At 39.4% G+C, this 22,500-nt stretch overlaps 1 protein-coding gene across 1 annotated transcript; it reads left to right on the forward strand.

Moving 5' to 3' along the window:
- Nucleotides 1-884: 884 nt before the first annotated feature.
- Nucleotides 885-21,236, forward strand: ube3d (ubiquitin protein ligase E3D). Its single transcript, XM_062422876.1, has 10 exons — nucleotides 885-1,096; nucleotides 3,070-3,281; nucleotides 3,830-3,920; nucleotides 5,606-5,831; nucleotides 7,689-7,761; nucleotides 7,844-7,922; nucleotides 9,266-9,374; nucleotides 10,666-10,832; nucleotides 14,222-14,360; nucleotides 20,772-21,236. Exons 1-10 carry the CDS (start codon nucleotides 1,011-1,013, stop codon nucleotides 20,790-20,792), a joined length of 1,203 nt encoding a protein of 400 aa, XP_062278860.1. The 5' UTR covers nucleotides 885-1,010; the 3' UTR covers nucleotides 20,793-21,236.
- The last annotated feature ends 1,264 nt before the right edge of the window (nucleotides 21,237-22,500 follow it).

Below are 22,500 nucleotides of genomic sequence, written 5' to 3' on the forward strand. Positions count from 1 at the left end.
CAGATTTTTTTTTCCTTCAAATGTGTTTTATTACACGATGCATACAATCAACATGAAATTATCAGTATGGTGCATCTACCCACACAACATCCAACCCACCTTCCCAGAACAAAACACAAAAAGGGGAGATTCAGCTTTTGCAATTACATAATTCATAATTCATAGTGGAAGTCTATTAAATACAAAGACTAAAAGATGTGGAAAATCCTTTACATAATTTAATCAAAAACCTTTATGGACAATAGAGTAAGAGTAAGGTTAAAATTGATATAAAAACACCCAAGTCACCTAAATGATCATCGCTAATATTATCATTCTCATATCATTTTCATCATGTGTACATGTCATTTTTGTATTTTACATATTATACTAGTATCATATAGGTTACAGCTATTTTTTTCTTTTTATGTATATATATTTTAAAATATCCCTTTATTTTGTTCCCTGTTTACTGTGCTACTGTATGTGAATCTGCAAGTTGCCCCTCTGAGACAAATAGTGTTTTGAACTGAATTGAATCAAATTAAATTGAAACTATGAATGCACCTTTCATGCAATATTCAAGTTTTATGACAAATTTTACTTCATAATCACTATTCACACCTGATACCTGCCAGCACTTGAAGACAGTATAGCAGTCAAGTTTGAATATGGATATTGCAAACAAACATAGCTTGATATTTACACTCTCAAACGAAGTATATGAAAATGTACTTCACTTGACTGTGGAAGTCAAATGCACATGGAGTGGTACAAAAAACATTTTGAGGTAACTGGTCAATGTCAAAAAATGTATATTTTTTTGTGTCTGTTTTATTTTGAAATATGTGACCGGAAGCTCTTCTCTCATTGAACTGTACTTGACACTGGCGGGATGAGCACGCTGCTGCAGAATATCAGCCTCAAGACTGCACACAGACAGCTGTGCCTGTAATGTTAAGTGTCTGTATATTGGCCTTTGACTAGTGTGTGATCTTATTATCGTTCTTCTTGAATTTCTCGCTGACTTAATGGCAGAGATGCCAGCCAACAGACATGGAGTCGGAGTTTTCCTCGAATTAAGAAAGAGGCTTCAGAGTGGACTCCTCATTGTCGGGTAAATACTTAAATACACAGCTAGTTAAATGTTCCAGTTTGCTACCAAGCTTCTATTTCTCTGCAAGCTAAGCTAACTCAGAGCTAACTGTAATAATGTTAGCTAACTTAGCTTAATACATACATGTGAACTGATGCCAGTTTTACTGCATCGTGGTGGTGAAATATGTAATATAATAGTATGTCTCTGTTGTTTCAGTGATATGTTCAAATCCCTAACGTCACATATAATGCAAATCGCACGTCTTTGTGATACTGACGGTTTTGTCGACTACTCTTTAATCATATATCGGTAAAAATACTGAAAATCCAGTTATATGAAAGATCGTTTATGTGAGAAGATGAAGCACTCGGCAGTGTAAACAAACTGGCTGCTAGTGTGCAGAATCTGATAAACATTCACAGCAGGTCATAACTCTCTTCTCATAATTTAAGTTTTGAAGAAATATGCTCAAAGATTTTTCTACCCTGCTGCTATAAAAATATATCTGATGTACAGAGTAAAATTTAATTTAATTTGATCTCATTTAAATTGTTTGTCTATTTCTCTACATCAAGCAGAAGGGGGCAAATTAAATTCTGCCATCTTTGTTTGGGTCAGGAAATTTGTCATGTAATTGTATATTATGACATGTAATATAAAAATAAAAAAATTTAATGCTGATTATTGTTGTGTCAAGAAAGGTAGACACAATATGAATAATATGGACTACACAAAATGTATGATGTTTCAATGAATGGGAATGTTGTGTAAAATAAAGAGTACTTCCTTCCATGAAGCAACCAATGCAAACAAACAAAAAAGACAGCATTTTGCTGAGTTTTAGGTTAAGGATTGTATATGTTATTATTCAAGCAGAGTGATTGGTCTTTTCAACATAGAAAATTGCTCACAGGCACCGCTGCTCGCTGAAAGTGGATGCAGTACACCAAAATCGTCACTAGATGGGGTTGATGAGGTTTGACGGGCAGTAAAGGAAGCCCCGCCCCTTGGTCTCTTCCAAAGCACTGGGTTTAGAGTGGAGAGGTGGCTCTGCACAGTGGAACAATTATTATTATTCTCTTAAAACATTAATACACCTCTACAAACACAATTTTAAAAGTTAGTTTAAGACTAGAAGACCTGCAGTCAGAAATTTCAGGCAATGGGGGATTAAATAAAGCCACCAACCACTCAGACCACTCACTCCACTGTTACTGTTTCCATTTGTGTAAGAAAACAAAAACAAAAAAATGAAAAATGTAATGAAATCTGTTCTTATGACCAGAGGAGCTGCTCAGACTGCATCCGCTTTGTTTTCAGTTAAAACAGCGCCTCTCTCAGCTAGAGGTCGTCAAGAACTCAGTCATTATTCAGTGCTTCCTTTAGCTGAGACAGCAACATCCAGCAGGAGGTAGAGGTGGTATTTATGATCCAGTAGTATTATTTATAATACTTCCTTATTTTTAGTCAGCACAGTTCTGCAGCGATTGCTGGGACAGCTTTGAACCCTCACTATTATATTATATCGTCTCAACTCAGAGTACAGGACGGAGAAAAACAATAGATGTTATTCTGCATACAAGGCTGAGTCATTAATCACTGTGTAGTATGAGACATTGACTGACTATAGATTCTCCTGAATATGTAAGACTTGGAAAAGGGACAAGTGCATTTGTATGATTTGGTGTTGCCAGGTTTTTAGGAAATCCGCTTGTTGGTTGAATTAATTTGCATGAAGTAATGAGACCCCAAAACCATACCTCCTCCTCTGTAGGAGAGTCATAACACACGCAATGTGATGTATACAAATAGCAGAACATATATTGTTTTATATAGCCTGTCGCATAATTTAATGTCGATATAGCATTTATTGAAAGGCTAATGTGGAGCACAGAAGTGATGGATGGTGGCGTCCCATAAAACTAGACCCTAAATCTCGTTTATATTCCTATCAAACATGTATAAAGCATTTCCTCCTGTCTGTCCTCCAGGAAAGACATCGCTGGAAGTCCTGCTGACGTTGGCGTGACCGGTGGAGATTCCTCTCTCTGCATCCGGACTCCCCGGGGCGAGCTGAGCCCTATCTTACCACCAGGAGTTAGCTTCGAAGAGGGATCTTGCATTCCGACCCCCGCAGGGGAATCCTGTGGAGAGGAGCTGCATTTCAGACTGCGTATTAATGTCGTGCAGAGCAGAAATGAAGGTAATGTTCAAGAGTAGCATTGGAAACACACCCAGACACGTGCAAGGTCCCTCAACATTGCTAGAGTCCTCTGTGCCAAGGCAAGGACAAAGTCTTTTGGTGGCTATTTAGAGATTGCTGTCTATTTTGAATTAATTGGATTGAGTCACTTGGTCATCAGAGACAGTGGAGGTGGAAATTCTGATCTCGGGATCCTCAATGGTCCATAAGCAACATATCATCAGAGTCATGAGAATAGTCCCTTTTAAGTTTAGTTTGATCGTTTGAGGGCATATTATCAAAAGTGCACTGCTGAGCCATTGCATAATATCCCCAAAAGTGTCTTTTGGCATTTCCTGAGAATTTTTTGTGTTACACACAGCCGTAAGAGGGACCTGTGGCTAAGGACAGCCACTGACAAATCTAATCAAAGACAGATTGATCACCCGGTTCTAAGCCAAGCCACCTTCACCACCCAGTATTTTATCGATTTTCTGCTCTGTAGTACAAGGTTACCACCCTTTCACCAAATCTGGCTCATTTACTTGTTTGCCTTTGGCCCTCCACAGAGGCCTGTGACGGCGTGATGGAGACACTCCGGGCAAAAGAGACTTATTGCTTCTACTGCCAAGGCTGCATGACAAGGCTGCTCGAGGACAGGTGAGGAGCAGACGGACGAGGAAGAATTCCAAGACTGGAAAATGGGTTTTTATATACAGCCCTCCTCCTCAGGAAGAGGAGTCAGTGTTTATTGATGGTATGACCCAGCGGTAGAAGTGATAGCTCGGGGGGGAAAAAAAGTTGATGGATGGAACAGGAGCCGGAGTCCACAGTTGTCAGGCTGACTGGGTTAGAGTTATAGTGCTAGTGCGACATAAAGGTCTCCGCTGCCTATTAAAAAAACAATTGTGTTTCTTACCCTGTAGGTTCAGCTGGACAGTGGTATTGTTCTCATTGCCTTCAGCGAGTAGCTTTCTGTGGTCAGCACTGTGACATGCTGAAAATTGCAATAGCTGCATTACCAAGACCCTTGCCCTGTGGCTGTATTTCTCAGCAATAACCCACTAAAAGTTGCCAAATACTTATATTTTTTGCTTTCAACAAGGGACAGACAAAATAGGAATGAGCAGAGAATTGCTTGGAGGGAGGTGAATGTTATAATTTGTACAATATTATGCCTCATTATGCTTTGCAACAAACATATGTACCATTTTGTGGCTGCACAGAGATATTAACGCTACGATTGACTGAAACCATCACAAGGTGCCACCCAAAAGTTTTCTCTCTATAGACTAAAATTGTGCATACTACAGCATACAGGAATGTATTAAACAATTTAATTAAAGCTGCCCAAATCAATATTTTATATTAACAGTGGGTCAAGGGACGGTGTGTAATGTGAAAGGCATCACCCGCACTGATGAACCCAAACAGAATTATTACCCAACTCTGCAGTTTTCCCGCTGCTCTACAAATATTTTAATCATCTTTCAGCTCATTGCTTTGATTTTTTTAGGGCTCAAATGGTTAGTGTTTGGTTCACTCTCACCACTCTCATCAACCGTGTTTCCATCAGCAGTAAAAAAAGCTTTGAGAAACGAACTGTTTGCTACCTGCCCAGCACTAAACAGTAGGCAGCTGCTGAGTATAGTGAAGCATTAAGCAGATTAGTTGGTGGAGGAAAAAACTGAGCAAAATGTTTATGTGATGTGTAAATAGGCAGATGTTTACTAATAAGTTCCCCACATCAACTTTTTGTTTCTGCTGCCCCAAGTGGTCACACATAGTTAATGCAGCTTTAAAAGATGTTACTTATTCTACAAGCTTCAGATCCTGAGGCAGGAGCTCTGACTTCAAAAGCCTGTTCACCTTTCAATGTCAATGTAATCAGTGAAAATCTTAAATTCAATCAGTGAAGAGAGGCCAGAACAAAGCTGATGTGATCCTGTCTCTTTGAATATGTTAAACTCTAGTTGAATTTTGTTCCAACTAAAGCCATGAAATTATTTGTTTGCTTAACCTTGAATACTTTAAATTGCAAGAATCAGGAAGTTGTGATATAAAAGCAGGTTTGACCTTCTTGGATATGGTTTCACCTGCTTTATTACTGTGGAAATGTTATACAAGCATTCCAATTTATTGTTGATAGAAAAGCATTTGAATACTTTTTGTCAAATTTTTCTATTTGGTATTTTGATCTCCTCTGGCCCTCGGGGGAAATCTGTGCTTATTGAGCAATAACAACACTCACTTTTGTAAGCACCACTTAATACAATTTCCGAATATCAGAGGACATGATGGAAATTAAAAACTGTAATTGCGTTGTTGTTTTTCCTCTTTATCAGATTGTTTAAGCGGGTTCTTCCTCTCCCTAATGGCAACTGGAATGCCATTGTGGACGACTGGTGTTGCCACCCTGATCCGTTCGCCAACAACAACAAGCTGTTGCCCAGAGCAGAGGATTGTTTGCTGGGTGACACTTTTGTCCTTTTAGCCAGAGATGACAGTTGTGAACATACTTTCACTCAGGAGGTGAGCCCTGTTGGCTCAGAAGACAATCAAGATCCAAAGGTGAGTGACATACAAAAGAAAAAAAACTGGCTTGCTGATTTATTCTTAGCAAGAGTATAAAACCTCCATAACCTGCATGTTACAGTTGCTCTGTATATGAACTTCTGACAAAATTAAGGATTTTTGAGAGGTGTTTGAGCCTAAAAAAAAGGTTAAAATGAAAGAATGATTGCCATGGTTGGTCATCAGATTATATGACTAGCAGTAAAGGTCATACCTACTATCTGCAGTGAGAAAGGAAAAGCAGGAGGAGTGTCACTGTGTGTTTAAAGCAAAAGCATCTCTATTAATGTGTATATTTGGATCATACTGAAAATGGGCACAGCCTTTTCTGGATTTAATTAGAAATCATCTTAATTGCTTAATTTTCTGTTTAATTGTATTCTATTTTAAGTTACTGGGCACTATTCATGCATATATATATGTATTAAAATATCATTTTAACCATGTACCTAAATTAATCAAATAATAAAGCATGATATTTTTGAAGCCCACTTTCATAGAAGAACAATTAATGCTAAACAGAGTTTAAATAAAAGCTGTGTAAATGTTAAGGGGCTGAAAATGAATAATTGGAAGTAGAACAGGATATTATACAAACCATTGCATTACACTGGATTTCTTAAATTAAAACAGGAGCATGTGGGTATAATGGGAGGATGCAGAGCTGAATGTGAGAAGTGTCCATGGTAAAACAAATAAATAATAGGAAAACTGTTGACAAAAAACAGCCATAACAGCTCATTAGCTCATATTGCAGGATTTTAAAAGCAGGAGGTTGTACACTCTTCTATGTAATGGGAGGAGGTCAAGTGGAGATAAAGTCAGTTTGAAGTGAAAAAAAAACCACAAAAAGCTACTGACAAAACTATACTCTGCTTGGAACTATAATGTGCATCTGATATGATTTTTCCACAAACAAGTACCAGTTTGAAACACTTAAAATGGAATCTCCTCCTTCCCCATTAACAATTACATAATCTATGAATATGCACATGTTGTTCATTCAGTTTAACTTCAGGACAAACGATGACTCCTACATCACTGTACAGTCTATTCTCAGTGTTTGTGCACTGGAGGCTTCAAGTTTCCACATCACACTTTTAGAAGTTGAATACTGGGTCATGATTGACTTCCAAATTAGTTGTGATGTCACAAATCCTGCCCATAGGCCCACCCCTAAAAAAAAAAATCAGATTTTCAAAAAGCTCAGAGAAATGGCCTTCGAGTGTCAAACTCTGCACATAAATTATCCTGCACTGTGAAGCTCAAACATTTAGTGTAGGAACCAGAAGAATAACACTTTGAGTGGAGGGCAACTTTAAAAACAGCTTTGTAACATCAGTCAGGCCTCAATCCTGCACTGCACAACACATCTAGTGAAAACTGGTAAAAGGTCACTGAGGAAGAACCTTGCTAAATGTTTAAAAATCAAACTTAAAACTATTTCCACCCCGTTGTTTTAAGCACTAAACTGCCAGTAACAGAGCATTTAATAAAATCAAGAACAGGTGGCCTTCATACTCTTATCATACAGCATACTCACCCACACAGGCACAGGCTCCTCAGACAGCTGCAACAGTCAAGTTAAACTCCGTCAGTCTGCAGACGAGGATTGATCTCCTCCACTCTTCCATTACTCATTCTCTGCACGAGTGGCACTCTCTGCATGACTGAAACCGAGAGAAATAGAAAGAGAGGCAAATATAAAGAGCAAGGAGAACAAATGACAATCTGCCCTCTGTATATCTCTCTCTCTGCCTCTGCTTTCCATCCTGGTTATAGCGCCTATTGATTGTGGTTTTAAAACTGCCACGCTAAAGATGGGTGTGTGTTGGGTTTTTTTTTTTTGTACAGAAAGCGTGCCGCAGAGTGACGCTCATCTCCTGCAAGAGCTGTTCCTCAGTGCTGGGAGAGGCTATCGCACCAGGTATACATCACTCTAATAGACTTTCATTAATAAATATAATTTTGAACTGTGTATATCACTGTTCCTCTGTTGTGTCTTCCAGAGACTCTGAAACTGTACATCACTCAGGTGGTGGTGGAGCCCAGTGTGGGAGACAGAAAACCAGAAGCATCATTGAACAGGCAGGTTTTCATCCCAGCTTAACACTTACAAAACTGTAGCTATTAACCCTTACATACTGTTCATATTTTACACCCACGCAGTATGATCCAGGTCAATTTTGACCCGGTCTAAAAATCCCCTCATAAAAAGTGTCTATACTAAATTTTGAACCAAAGATCTGTTTAGAGAGCATTAATAGCCGATCTGACTGCTCAAAAGGTGATTAAACCTTGGTTAATGTTTCAGAGAGCAGAGAGAGTGTAGTTTTTAGGTTTTACACCACTCATTTGGAAGAAAAAACACCTATCACACAATATCATGTCCTATTTTACCTAAGACATGGAAATATATAACATAGCAATAATGATTTAAACAGTATTTTATTTATACTGAAAAATTGAGGAACTTTATGGAACCGTGGGGTTTATTGTATAACCATTAGAGCCATCAATCCTCATAACTACTATCTTATTAAAACTATTAACTATTCATTTAACTAAAAGCCATGTCAATAGATACCAGCCAAATTTGAGCCAGAACAGCCTCAATGGACAAATGTGTAGCACCTATATGAAAGTATAACATTTTATAATATTTTCATATTTGTGCATTTTGGGCCACTTTAGGAAAAGTCATCAAATTTCAGGGTAAAAAACGACATTTGAGTTGTTTTTACAGCTGTGAAATGTCAAAACAGTTCAAATGTGACCCGAACAGTAGAGAAGGGTTAAAGTGAAGTCTATAAATAAAACACACTCTTCTATACAGGGGATGTAGGAGGGAAAATGAATCCACACGCAGTCTCACAGTCTCACAGTCTCTCTAGGTAAAGCATTGTTACTGCTGTTGTATATTTTTGTCCCTCACGATCAAACCAGTGCAGGGACTATAAATCAGTTCTACTTCATTTGTATGTCAGTCTCACCCGATATCTGACACACCTCCGATTGGATTTTGTTGAAACTTTGGGGAATGACGCATATCAGCAGCACTGTGTTCAGGCTTTAAAAAATACAAAACAATTATAATGTTAGAATTGTTGGTTTGAATTGAACATTTTAATCATCACATCTCCAACTGTGCATGTTTGAACAATTTAAAAATAGTTGCAGATCTGTTCAGATAGTTTTTTTTCCTCCAACCATCTGTTCAAAAACACGTTCCCCCCTTTTAAAGCTGTATGCACGTATGCTTCTGCCTTTAAAGCTGTTATAAAAAGAGATTACCATATTTTTTTATCATTATACATGTCATGAACATCAGTTTTGTTTTTCTAAAGCCGTTGATTGCTTCACTCACTGTAAGGTTAAAACGGTGCCCCAAGAGACTAAAAATGCAAATGAACATTGTCCCTCTTGGACAGATCTCTCTTCCTGGAGAGGACTGTAGCAGCCAGGCTGTTGGAGCTGTCCAACTCTTTGAGCACCTTCCACTTCTGCGTCCAGCCTCCTGATGGAAAAGCCTTCTTATTGGTAAGAGCGAGCCGGCATAATCAGAGAAACTCATGACATTAACATAAAAATAGGCCACTCAGTTAATGCAGAAACGGGAAAGAGTGACATGGCAGGTTATTCAAGCAACATGAAAAGCTGATTGACTGTAATTTTAGAGTTGTTGAGCGCACTGTCATGCTCTTAGCTTCTTTAAAAAATCAGCTAGAAGTGGATTATCATAAGTGACTCTTTATTCAACAACAGTGACAAACCACTGCAATAAAAAGAGGTTGCATTTAATAATAAATCCAGTATTTGGGACAGCAAAGAAAAGACCAGAATTATTCATTATTATTCATCGTATAATATAATATTACGTAGCACAGTGGGTGATTTAGTGTTTGACTGATTTGTCTTTATATTGTAATACTGCTGGCAGATGATATTTTGTGCTCATATGTGTGTTTCAGTCTGTTCATTTGCATAACAAAAACATCCCAGATTGCAAGTATTCCAGTTTTCCACAGATTATATTCCTGGCAGATTCAACAATAGAACTCATTATATGTTAAAATAGACCAAATGAACCAGATTGATATATTTAAGACGCTGCATCATATCTGAAGTAGATGACGCGCTATTTAATCCTTGTGTTTTGTTGTCATTTGTCTCACTTCCTCTTTATTTGCTCCATAGTTAATTATTTGATTTTTTTTTTTTTTTTTCAAAATCAACACATTTGTTTCTTATCTTGTGGCCTTATTAAAACCCTAAAAGATAAAAGTACACATACTGAGATTGCACATTTAATGAAGGTTACTTAATCCAGAAGTGAGTATGAAGCATTGTTATTACAACCAGTAAGGAGCTATTTCATGTTTCATATATGAAATCATCTATAGTTTAACAAATATATGATCCTGTTTTGCAAAACAGTTATTCTCAGACAAAGAAATGTACAGTGTGTTATCCTACATAGTAATGTTACTTATATTATCTCTTATGATCAAACCGTTACCAATATCCTCAATAACAGAAACACCAATAACAGATGGAGAGTATTAGAAAATCTGCTGTATAATCCTGTTTTACAGCTGTGAAGTAATGCTTCATTTACAAGTCATTAGTCCTAAATCATGTTTAAAAGCAAATTTCATAAAAACATTATCAATCACGATTATCAAAAATAACACTATCTTTTGATTGAGATTTTGAAGATCAATAAAAGTATTATCAAGAAATGATTCATAGACTTTATATGATTCCTCTCCTTTATGACTTCCAGCATGTGTATCTGTGGTGTTAAGTGACCTGTCTGCTCCTCCTGCAGCTCTGGCTGCTGAACAGTGACTCCATCATAGCGTCAGCTTCAGAGATGTGTGCGGGGGGTGAGAGGTCTATCAACTCCCCCGCTCTTCACAGTCCATCACCCAGAGCTGCCAGAGCCCTGAAACTCCTCTACATTGCCTGCTCTGACACAGGCATCCAGCAGAGAGAGTAAGCGAGGACACTCACCGCATCCTGCATCCTCTCTCCTCCCCTCCTTTCCCTCAACCCTCCACTGCCCCCCTTCAATCTTTGTTTTCCTCTGCTTAATCTTATCCTTTCATCTTCGCTACGCATCCTCTCAATCACCACCTGTCTCGGCTCGCGGCGAGGGATGAAAGACTACTTTGTTGGTGAACAGATTTTAGGTCTTAATAGAACACTGCGCGCTAAGGTTCCCTGCCCAGGCATAATTGTCTATTATTTTGCGAATGAGATTGCCATCAAAGGCGTTTATCGTCTCAAAGTTGTCAGTTGCATAAGCCGTGCTCATGTTTGCACATACAGGGGGTGTTGTTTTGACTGGAGCGACTCTCCGTGTACCTTGCTGCGATGCATTAGAAAGGTGTAGGTGGATGTGCTGCATGTGGTTCTCCGTGTTCAGTACAGCGGCACCCCACTGGAAGAGCTTTCCACCCTCATTATTTTCAACTGAATCAGCACTCAGCGTCTTTCCCCCTCCTCCTCCTCCTCCTCCTCTTCCCCGCAGCCAGGTAGAGTGAAGGCAGTACGGGCAGGTTTTGTTGTCTCTACCGTTTTTGACAAGCCCACTGGCTGACTGACGGAGAAAGGGTAATTAGAGACAAAACTCATATGAATGGAGAGAGCCTGTCTTCACAGTCAAAGCAGTAACGGTGCATCTAAATGACATGACAATCTGTATGAGCATAGGTTCATTTTGGATACCAAGAGAGGCATATTTCTAATAAAACAAGCCATGACAGTAACTTTTAACTAGAGCACTGTTATTTTTGACACGCCTGAATTGTAGTAAACACCACTGAAATTCAGCTTTTTTATCAATTATTTAATACTGTAAAAGGTAACAGTAACTGTTGCCAGTACTGAAATAACAAAACTAATAGTCTATATCCATGCTTGCTGCTCTACCATCATGCTAATATGTTCATTATGGCTAAATGCAAACATGATAACATATGCATATCAACACCAAACATAAAGTACAGGCTGATGGGAATGTCTTCTTTCTTTTCTTTTCTTTTTTTGGCAAATATTTGGTCATAAATCAAGTAGTAATAATAATAATAATAATCAAGTCAATAAAGTATTGGTCAGATTTGAACCTAATGATGGTGAAAAGTAAAGGAATTACCGAAGTTACTGCAATTCATCCTGAGGACGACATGAACGTGTGCTCCACATTTCATGGCAGTCCATCCAGTATTTGTTGAAATATATCATTCAAAGTCACAAATGTTAACCTTATGGTAGCTGTTAGAGGTAACATTAGGTTGATCACCAAAGTCTGTAGGATACTTCTTGTGAGGACCACAAATGTACAGAAGTTCATGGCAATCCATCTACTATTTGATACTTCAGTCTGGACCAAAGCAAAAGGCTGACCAGATGACCAGCCAACATTGCCACTGCCAAAACATTTTCTCTTTCACAGTCTTTAGTATCAGGCCTCAGAGCTGTTTATTTTTGGTTGTTCAATCCTTAAACCTAAATTGATCCCTGAATCCTTGTCGGTTACAAAACAGACTGCACATTAGAGTTTTTTCTCTCAGGTTCTTAACAGCTTTTTTTATGAATTTCACCTTTCTCTGACATTTCTTAAAAGTCTTGCAAAGCTAAATTCAGGTGTTACTCACACTTCCATTGCCCCCTAAATAATTTACCACTCATCCTTCATCACTCATCTCTGACATTTTTAAATTAAATGTTATGCCTGGGGAGCTGAATTCCCTGGATGATAGCCCTCTTATTCGGGATACAGTCGGTCACAGTTGACTGCAGCTAGGGGGTTGCACTATGTTGTTAAAACTGCAAATAATTGGCTGGAGAATCAGTGAGCCAATGCCTAAGTGGATTACGCTTGTCACTAATGGCAGTGACTTGATTATGATTTGAGTGAAATTCGCAGGCACCATTACAGTCCAGTAGAGCAGGAAACGGTATGTCTCATAGTTACAGTATGTTAATTGAGTATAATGGAAATTGTACTTGCAACTCTTTTTCTATTGTATAAACTCTGATATGTGAACAATCAAATCGTTGAATCATGTTGTTTAGGGTCAATATGTAGACATCATAACTTAATTAGATTTGCTATCTTAACAACCTGTCTAACCTGATTAAGACACTAATCTTGAGTCGTGTTGTCACAATACCGATAATATGACTTTGATACAATATGATACGTGGCTAAAATATCTCGATACTGAAATGATATCACAGCAAAAACCTAAAATATCAGGAAAAGTCATTTTTAGCAGCTTGCAAGTTGTAATAAAATTAATGTTACCAATGTGAATAATGTTAGTATTAATAATATAGATATAACTTATATGCGTTTGTTATATAGAGATATTTGCCACAGTGGTAAGTTACTAAACTCACTAAAAAGCTAAAGCCAAATTAAACAGTTAGCATTGCCCTTAATTGTCTCGCCAACCTCAATGATGAAAAAAGTAAGTAATTATGTTATTCGCTCACCTGACGCTCTTTGAATTGCTTGAGTCCGTTAGTGAGATGCTTTCCCAAGTTGGAGGTGAAGTTTAGAACATCTTGACAGACGGGCTTGGCCCCGACTGTCGTCTATGTAAGCGAAATAAAGTCATATTTCACTCCATGCATCTGCTTTGTCAACAAGCCATGGAAGGTCAGCAAGTGCACTTGTACTAGCAGCATTTTTGTGCTTCTCATTCTGTCATCTCGAAAGCTGCAGAGTGCATATAAGAGAAAAAAAACGGATTGGCACGACCAGTATGACTACAGAGAGTGGAAGCAGAGCACTGCACACACAAACACTGTCATTCTTAAAGTACTGATACTAATCAAATGTGGTATAGTGTCGGTGCACTGTGCAAAACTAATCTTGAGTGTCTAGTTTTCATGCATGCATGTAAACACAGCCATACCTATAGCATTAGTGCCTCTGCTGTATGGTGTCTTAAGTAGGAGCGTCAAAACTTTTTCCCGTGAGGAACCGCACAGATGACTAAATGCCACCCAGACAAACTGAATCAGCGCCACACTCTGCCTCAACATCAATCTCCCCTGTTTCAATCACTCTTCTTCTTCACCTTTCAGTCCACACTTCTTCTCTCCTCACACACACACACTCACGCGCACAGACATATATTGATGCAACACACACACTTTACCATCAATCCACTTTTATGTAGCCCTCGTTATCCAGTTCAGTTTACAGTTAAAAACCTCTTAATTAAAACAGCAATGCTTCAACGTGGGATTTACGGCAGCTATTCTGGGCATCATCCTGGTTGTAATGCTGTGGCAGTTACCATAAATCTCTCTTCTGCTCTGTGTGTGTGTGTGTGTGTGTGTGTGTGTGTGTGTGTGTGTGTTTTCAGCATGGTAACAAACTGGGAGGTCAATGCCATAGGACATCCTGTGGTGCTGCTGCCCGAGGTCTGTGATGAACTGCTGCAAGTGATAGATGACAGCAACTCTGCACTTCCTGCGTCAATGCGTTGCATGAGGTCCTACAAGGTGAGACAGTTACTGTAAAGGGCAACAGATTATGGCTAATACATGTCAATCTTACGCAGAGTTATGTATGTTTTGATATTTCTAAAATTCTCTGATATTGTGTATTGTACAGAGATGCTGAAAGTCTTTAGATCTGTCTTGATCTTTTGTAAAAAGCTGCGTTGGCAGCACAGCAAAGACTCTTTTAGCTGACAGCAATCACTTATTTCACTTATTCTTCACTTACAACCTTGTTTTTTCCACTATTCAGTAGTGCTTGACAGTAGTGCTTTTATCCCTCCTTAATTAATTTCATGAGTCAGAGGTTTCAGCCAACAGCCTCACTTTAGGGATTATGCGGGTCAAATGCAAAGTTTTACGTTTCTCATCCTTATTTCAGCTTCTATACACCTGTAATTGTGCAAAAATGTGTATATTTAGCCCGAGTCGCCAAGGAAAACCCTTTGACTAGAAAATAGGAGGTGTTAGCTTTGCTGACAGCTCTATTCTCCTAGCCGTTTTAAACCTAGTGACAGGGGTAATTAGCACCATTATCTCTGCTTCCTGCTCAGAAAGTTTGGAAAAGTGACTCCGACCACTTAAACAAGTTTTACATCTGCTGATATAATGAGCAAATCTGGTGTTGGATGTCAGGTGGAGAATGCTTTTGTTGTCAGCTTTATGACAGGGGAGTTACCTTGAGGGCTTGGAGTTTTTCTTAATCTGAAGGTAGAGACCTATTCATAATCAAAACAGACTGCCACGGAAACTTGGTGCAATCATCCTTTGTGCAAGAGGAAGCAAAAGAATTTAAAGTAAAAGTGCTATTGCAGTTGGGTCTATTAAGTAGGTATGTGAAAAGTATGGAGGGTGGGGTCTCTTTTTTTTGTAGCCTTTCCAATAACCAAAAACACAAGTCAAAACCGTAAAGAATGAATTTAATAGTGTGTTTATCTTTAGCACATCTGGCTAAGTAGTTTGCTACGTACTGTACAGTTAATGCCCAGTGTTTTTTCCTAACTAACAACAATAGTTTGTGGAGCTAAAAGTAAAGGTTTGGTTAACATAAAGCCTTGATCACAACTAACACATCCACTGTATAGTATTTACCTCCTGTGTGGAAGCCGATTGTGCATGCTATCAGAGTGTGGGGTAATAATTTCAGCGGCTCTGCTCTTTATTGAATTTGGGGAAGTTTACACTCAACAAAACTCGACAACACTCATCGGTCAGTCTTCAGTTCCCAACCATGTAGGTGCCAGTTTTTATCAATATCTGCTTCGAGGGAAGAACAAAAGATTGTGGGCTGAACTTGTACTTTAATGTTTGTTGGAGTAACATAAAAAAGAAGAATTTCGAAGAAGTTGGAGTAGAGGGCTTCTACTTGTCCACACAGCTATTCTGATAGTTCCACCCACAGTAAGCTGTCTTGTTGTGAAGAATTGTGCCTCAAACTTGAAAATGTGGTTTCTCACACTATGAGTCCTTTTTTTTCCAGAGCAGGTATATCTCACTCAATGTGGCAGATAATGCTGACAGTACTGCTGTTTTCTACATAACAGTGGTGGGTGGAGGGGGAAGAAATTAGGCTCCGCTGAAATGGAGAAGGCCACAGTCAGAGCGACCCAGACACAGGACATAGTATCTCTCTGATAGTGGAAGGGGTTACAGGGGCAAAAAGAGTGAGATAAGTTGACACACTCGAACACTTCCTGATTGTAGAAGCCTATAGTGCTATAGGCAGCAGAGGACGGGGAGGTAATGTGATCATAGAGCCATCTAGAGTTACCAGAAATACTCTGAGAGCGTTTGAGAGTCTCTGTTGAAAACACTGTTTAAATAACACTGTGGAGCTCCGAGTTTCAGCACGCAGCACGATGGCAGGCTTCAAATGATCTGAAGAGCTGCATCTGCTAGAGAGGAGGAGATGAAGATGTGACAGAGAAAGTAAAGCAGAGAGGCAGGGCACTGTGACCTATAAGTGACCCACTATTGGCTTTTATAGGTTCAAGCATCTGCGGTGGCTGATCAGATGTCTGCTCAGGTTGAGATTAATGTGAGGTGAACACAACTTTTTCATGACTTTTTGACATGTCATAGCAGTACAAGCACAGGCGTAATTAATCCAATCACTAACGACCATGATGTCAGTCAAGCACAGTCTGGCCTAATTAGACAGGAGTGGAAACACTTGTGTTAGGCCTTTACCCTTATTATACAGCTGTTTGCTTAGTTTGATTTATTTACAACTGATCCAACTGTGACTTATGTACTTTTCATAGTTGTGCACACATGCAGTCTAAAAATGAAATGGAAAAACTATAATGATTTTCAGTAGATCTACTTTTGCAGTGACTTCCTTATATGCGGCCTAAATAATTGTGTTGAACTAAAGATCTGTTGTCTGGAAAGTAACACATTTTTTTAAGGCAGACATTTTGACTTATAATAGCAAAAGCACAGGTGTAATGAGTAACATTAACAATGACTCAGTTGTTTATTCAAGTGTGCTAGGAAGCCATTTGGGTGCTGGCACGCACAATAGGCCTTTTTCACAGAGTACATTGCGACTTGTCAGAGCAGGAAAAGCACAGGTATAAGTGATATAATGAATAATGACTGTGTGTGTTCCAAGTTGGCGCTTCAGTTTGTGGGTCGTGCTATTGTGCTCGCTGGCTCTCTGTCACACTGTCATGGCTTACTGAGACACTTGAATAGAACAGAGGCGATGTTAATGTTAGCTGTACAATGACATGTCAAAATGTTTGCTGTTTGCTGCAAACAATCTTATCAACCATTGCAACAAAGGCTGTTAATGGGCACGTGTGGACAATCTGATGTCATCAGAAGGAGGAAGTGGAGTTACTATTAAAAACTGAACGTTCAGAGCAGGCCTGGTTTTTGACTTACATTTGATTTTTATATATGTTCACCGTCACCAAGTTTTGGACCTTTTGACCACGTTTAACACAGACATCCAACATCATAACAGCATAAAAATAACAAAACCACAAAAAGCATAATATGCCCTCTTTATTGTTATTAATTATACCTGTGCTTTTCCTGCTATAACACCGGAATGCCTGCTGCGAAACAGGTTTTATTTAACCAGTAAGCAAAACATCATAACACATTACATTGACTGATAAAGTTACAAAATGAAGACCTAAGTTATTCAAATAGATGGTTACAACTTTTAACAGCTTTAGTATCTAAACCTACAAGTGGAGAGAAGACAACTTTCCATTCGGGGATAAATAACGTGTAACTAAATGGAAATTGAAAATGGCACTCATGCATATTCAGTTACCAAGTTAACCAAGAGGCTAGTTTACATCTTAGCCAAGCAAAAGAGTAAACAGAGAAAGAAATAATATTAAAATAACATTACATTATGAACTACAGATAACACATCATTTATACAAACAGTGAGTAAAAGCATCGTCCACAATAGAATGATGGTGATATACACAGAAGCTGTAGGTTTAGTTATGTGTGCAGCTCTGGTGTTGTTTGAGCCGGGGGGGTTTTTGAAAAGAGAAAGGGTTGAATGGGTCCTTATATGTATGGGGAGAGTGTTCCAATCATGTGTTGTTCAGACAGAGAAGGCCAAGCATCCAAACACACTCCTTCAACAAGGAACAATGCAGTCCCCTTTAAATGTAGACCTTGTTGTTCTGGCATTGTCCTTTCTGGCCACAAACTGGCTCAGTGGTAGAGGGGCAAGACCATGTGAGATTTTAAAAACAAGGCAGGCTTCATTGTATAGACTGAGTTTGTCAAGGGTGAGAAGATTATACTTATGCCCAATCTAGCAGTGGTGGTATCTGTGGGGCTTCTTGTTCTATATACTGTATTGGGGTTAGGGTCAACCAAACTGTCACAGCATAAAGCCAATGTTTGCAGGAAACTGGTGTGAACCGGTGCGGTTGTGATATGTGTGTTTTTATTTAATTTCAGTCACCGCCAGTAGATCAAAGCCCGCACCGTAACCCAGCCTGTTATTATGCTGCATGTGGAATGTCTGCTGTTGTCTGGGCCGCTGTGTTCCCCGCCCTCCATCCCTGGGCCTACCGGTGTAATGGGGTGTAAAGTAGTTCTAGCTCAGTGTCACTCTCCAGCCCGGGAACAGACAACACTTCCCTCCTCCCTCCTCTCTCTCTCTCTCTCTCTCTCTCTCTCCACCACCTCATTAATCTCCTCCTCACTTGCCACAGACGCGGCATGTAGGTTAGACAGAAAGCGATCCAAAAAGTGGTCCGACGTTTTACAATGAAGGAACTGAGGGAACGTATCAATCATACATCGCCCCAGTCTCTCCCGCAGCCCCACAAAGCGTCACACCAGGAGCGGCCGCACTTTGTCGAAATAAATTACTTCCCCTAAGACGCACACGTCTCGATTCATTGGACGTGGACCAGTGGATGAGAAGAGGAATTTATCAACTGAGCAGGGGGTCTGCGCTGCTGTTCTGCATCAGTGTGTACGTCAGGAACAGACCAATATCTCAACTTGAAGATATAGAAGAGGTGGATTTTGTTCTGTTAAACACAAAAAATATATATATAACGGCAAGTCAGGATTGTTCACCTGTAGCGTGATGAGAATGATGGAGCTTTTTTTTAATTAGATATGCTCATTAATCATAAGTGCACTCATTGTGGGTCAGACGGAACTCGTTTCATTTGTCATGTCCTATTCTTCTACACCTCTTTTCTGTCTCTGTCTCTTCACATATAACAAAATATTCTCCATATTTCTTGCCAAGTTTCAAGTGTTACAATAACACCTGACTACCTGGCATCAAAGAGTGAGTGTTTGCTCAAAAGACTCGCTCATACCAGCCCTTTGTCATTGTCTCAGTACCTTTTAATACCCAGACATTAACCTCTCTCTTCTGTTCTTCCCCTTCTTCAGGTAAAGAGCCGTTGTATAGAGATGAAAAATAAAAACCGTTCCGCCAAAGCTAATCTCTTCCTACAGCCAGACATATTGCTCTTCGTGGCTTTGCAGTGATGTTATTTTATTTTTTTAAAGCGCCGAAGCTCAAAAGAATTCCAATGAGATCAAAGAAGTGTTACACCCCTAAGCGTGTTATCATCAAGTGTTCTGGGCAGACCTGCTGCCAGCATCGCTACCAGTTTTAAAGACCTCGTGTAATTTTTAAAACTGAGAAGCTTTTCTCATGCGGCTTCACATAATGTACACAGTTTATTTCCCAAAAAAAAGTAAAATGTACTCACCGTGGGTATGAGAGTAATGGGTCTTTTGACACGTTTTGCAGGTTTGTTATTTTCACCCTTTCAGCCAGGTGCTCCACCAGCTGGTTTGCAGCATGGAGTTCACATTTCATGCTGTAGATACTTTGGGAACAGAGTTGTGAAGGAAAACAGTGTCCAGCAAGGTCCTAATGACACTGATACTGATCCAACTGGGAGAATAATACAACTCTGAGAATACTATGGATTTTATTTCATTTTTTTCAGTTGCAATGATTATTTTTCATTACCCATTAGTCTAGAATGGTAAATTAACTCTATTTGTTTAGTGTTCTTCGTCTTCCGCCCACTCAAAGCACTTTTAGACCATATGCCGCATTCATCCCCATACACATACACATTCATATACTGATGGCAGGGGCTACCATGTTCATGAGGAGGATCTAACCATTCAGAGATGAGATGCCATTTTCATTATTTATATACATTTTAAAACATGTCTGGAGAGGATTGTTGACTAAGTATTCATGAATATGAATACTGCCCAGTACAGTCATGGTTATTATCACTGTAGATTTTGTGCCTTGCTCAGTGGCAGCTTGTAAAGGAGAACATTTCTCCCCCCGGCTTCGACCTAGCAACTCCCTCTCTGCTTTGTCTAGTCTGCTGTTGTTTTGGTTTCTCAGTTTCTTATCACACTTTTGTCTTCTCTTTCTGGGACTCCGAGTTGCGTTAGCAGCAGCTCACCTCTATTTGCCGTTTGTTATCATTTGTATGAATTACCATTGATGCGCTTGAGTGGTGAGCAGACATTGGCACTGGGACGGAGAAGACAGGGCCTTGAGTGAGGCAAATGCCCTCATCCATCATCCCAATATAGAGCCCTCAGTGGAGCGCAACCATTGTCTGCACCAGGCAAATGCCCAGGAATAGCAGATGGAGGAGGAGAGAGAGAGAGAGAGCCGGCCAGGCCGAGCTGATTTGCTTTCATAGCGCTGTTTATCTGAATGTGTGGTTTTGAAGTTGATTGAATCTCTACCACCTGTGGTTTTTTTGTTGTTTGAAGAGCGTAATAGCAGATAATGTGTTGCTGTGCTGATCAGCAGACTGTAAAAATCCAGCAAAAAAAACAAGTCCTATCCTGTACAAAAAGGCGTTTTCTAAAGTGTAGAAGTGTGTGTTCACAAGTTTCCTAACTTCCTGTTATCCTCAGGTGGCGTACCTAAGACTGTGAGGTCAAAAGTCCAGAGCCAGGAGGTCAAGACTCCACCACCACTCTTGATAGAGAATCGGAAAAGACCTGGGAGAACTGAGAAAAGAACTTCTGTGAACATGTACATGGATGTTTTTTTATGTGAAGGAGGCGTCATTCACAGAGTGACCTCAGATTTCCAGTTAAGTATGAGAATTTTAATTGGTGGCAAAGAACATCAGCAAGTGTGAATTGGCTTGTTCAGCATGTCAAGTTGTGGTTACTGGTGTAATCTGTATCTTCACCTGCAAACACACTCATGCTGAAACAGGTTGGTGCCAGGCTACTAAATGTTAGCTTGTATCCAGTAAATTCAAACATAGAGACTGAAACCACATAAAACATTTTGTTCATAGGTTTTGTTTATGGTTGTTTTTATTATCATTATTAATAATAATTTACAGCAATATTCATAATGATCAAAAGTGATTTTGTCCATTCCCAGACTGAGTTTTGTATTTTTCTTACCATTCTTGACAAAAACAGATTAAACAGTTGTATTTTTTAAAGTATTGTCTCTTCCTTTCTTTTTTCACATGCCGGTGAGCACTGCTAGTTAATATGTGGGACATCGTTCTTGAGTTCCTTGATGAAAGCTTATTATAGAGGCTCTCTGGCCCCAGGGTACAGTAGAGCATCCCCCACTTGAGTGTAATTACAGCTTTTGGAGCTAGGTGATTTTTTTGTGTGTGAGTGCATGTCAGTGATTGATGGTATTTATGTAACACTCTTGGTGGTGTTAATCACTGAAAAATGATTAACAGTACCAACTTACAACCACGTTTGTCTGGACTAAAATACCTCAACAACTACTGGATGGATGTACCATGAATTTTATAACAGATGCATTGTCACCAGGGGATAAAGCGTTTTGGTAATCCCCTGACAAGTATCAGATTTCCTCTCTGAAAACACATGGTGATGATTTATTACCACATCAGTCTATATAGGTTATCGCTGACTAACAATGCAACATATCTGCCTGCCTATTTTTACAAGCTCTTAGTAAAGACTGGAGGACTGTTTTTTCCGGTCCAGACTGCATGCCTGGATCTGCTGAATGCTGATGCTGTAAGTGACAATTACTTTTAAAAATACAAAGAAGTATTGTGCCCACTGAAGCGGCAAAGCAGAGAGTGAATTGGCTAATTAAATACATCCAACGCTGAACCGTCAAGGGCTTCTCATTTCCTTTCTGCCCTTTCTCCACAAGTGCAAATGAAGTAGGCTCTAAATAACCCATTTGTTTCAAGCCCGCTGAGCAAGAGCTACTCCACATTACTGGCTGCTGCTGTTTTGAACACACCGACAGACACAGTCACCCGGAAGCCTTGAGGAGTTTCAGCCACCCTTTGTCTTTCTACCCTTGATGACAGACAATGGAAGTGTCAAATTAAAAGTTTTTTTGGCCAGTACACCACTGTCTGTTGACACTTTATTGCTCATTAGCCTTTTCAGATTGTTATCTCATGAAAAAATATCACTCTGAACAAAGGTCTACTCCATATTCAGCCTAAGTAATTGTCTGGTTGGAGAACTTTTTTTTTTTTGCATTTTTTCCCTTTTGCATGTGGTGCTGGTTTACAGTAGTACAAGTTTCAACTGCAGCCACCATGAATGGCAAGAGACTTAGACTGTTTTGCATGTTTTAGAATTCATATGAAAAAAACATCATCCTATAGGATTGTAC

This window comes from Scomber scombrus, chromosome 7 (assembly GCF_963691925.1).
Source record: "Scomber scombrus chromosome 7, fScoSco1.1, whole genome shotgun sequence".
NCBI classification, from domain to species: Eukaryota; Metazoa; Chordata; class Actinopteri; order Scombriformes; family Scombridae; genus Scomber; species Scomber scombrus.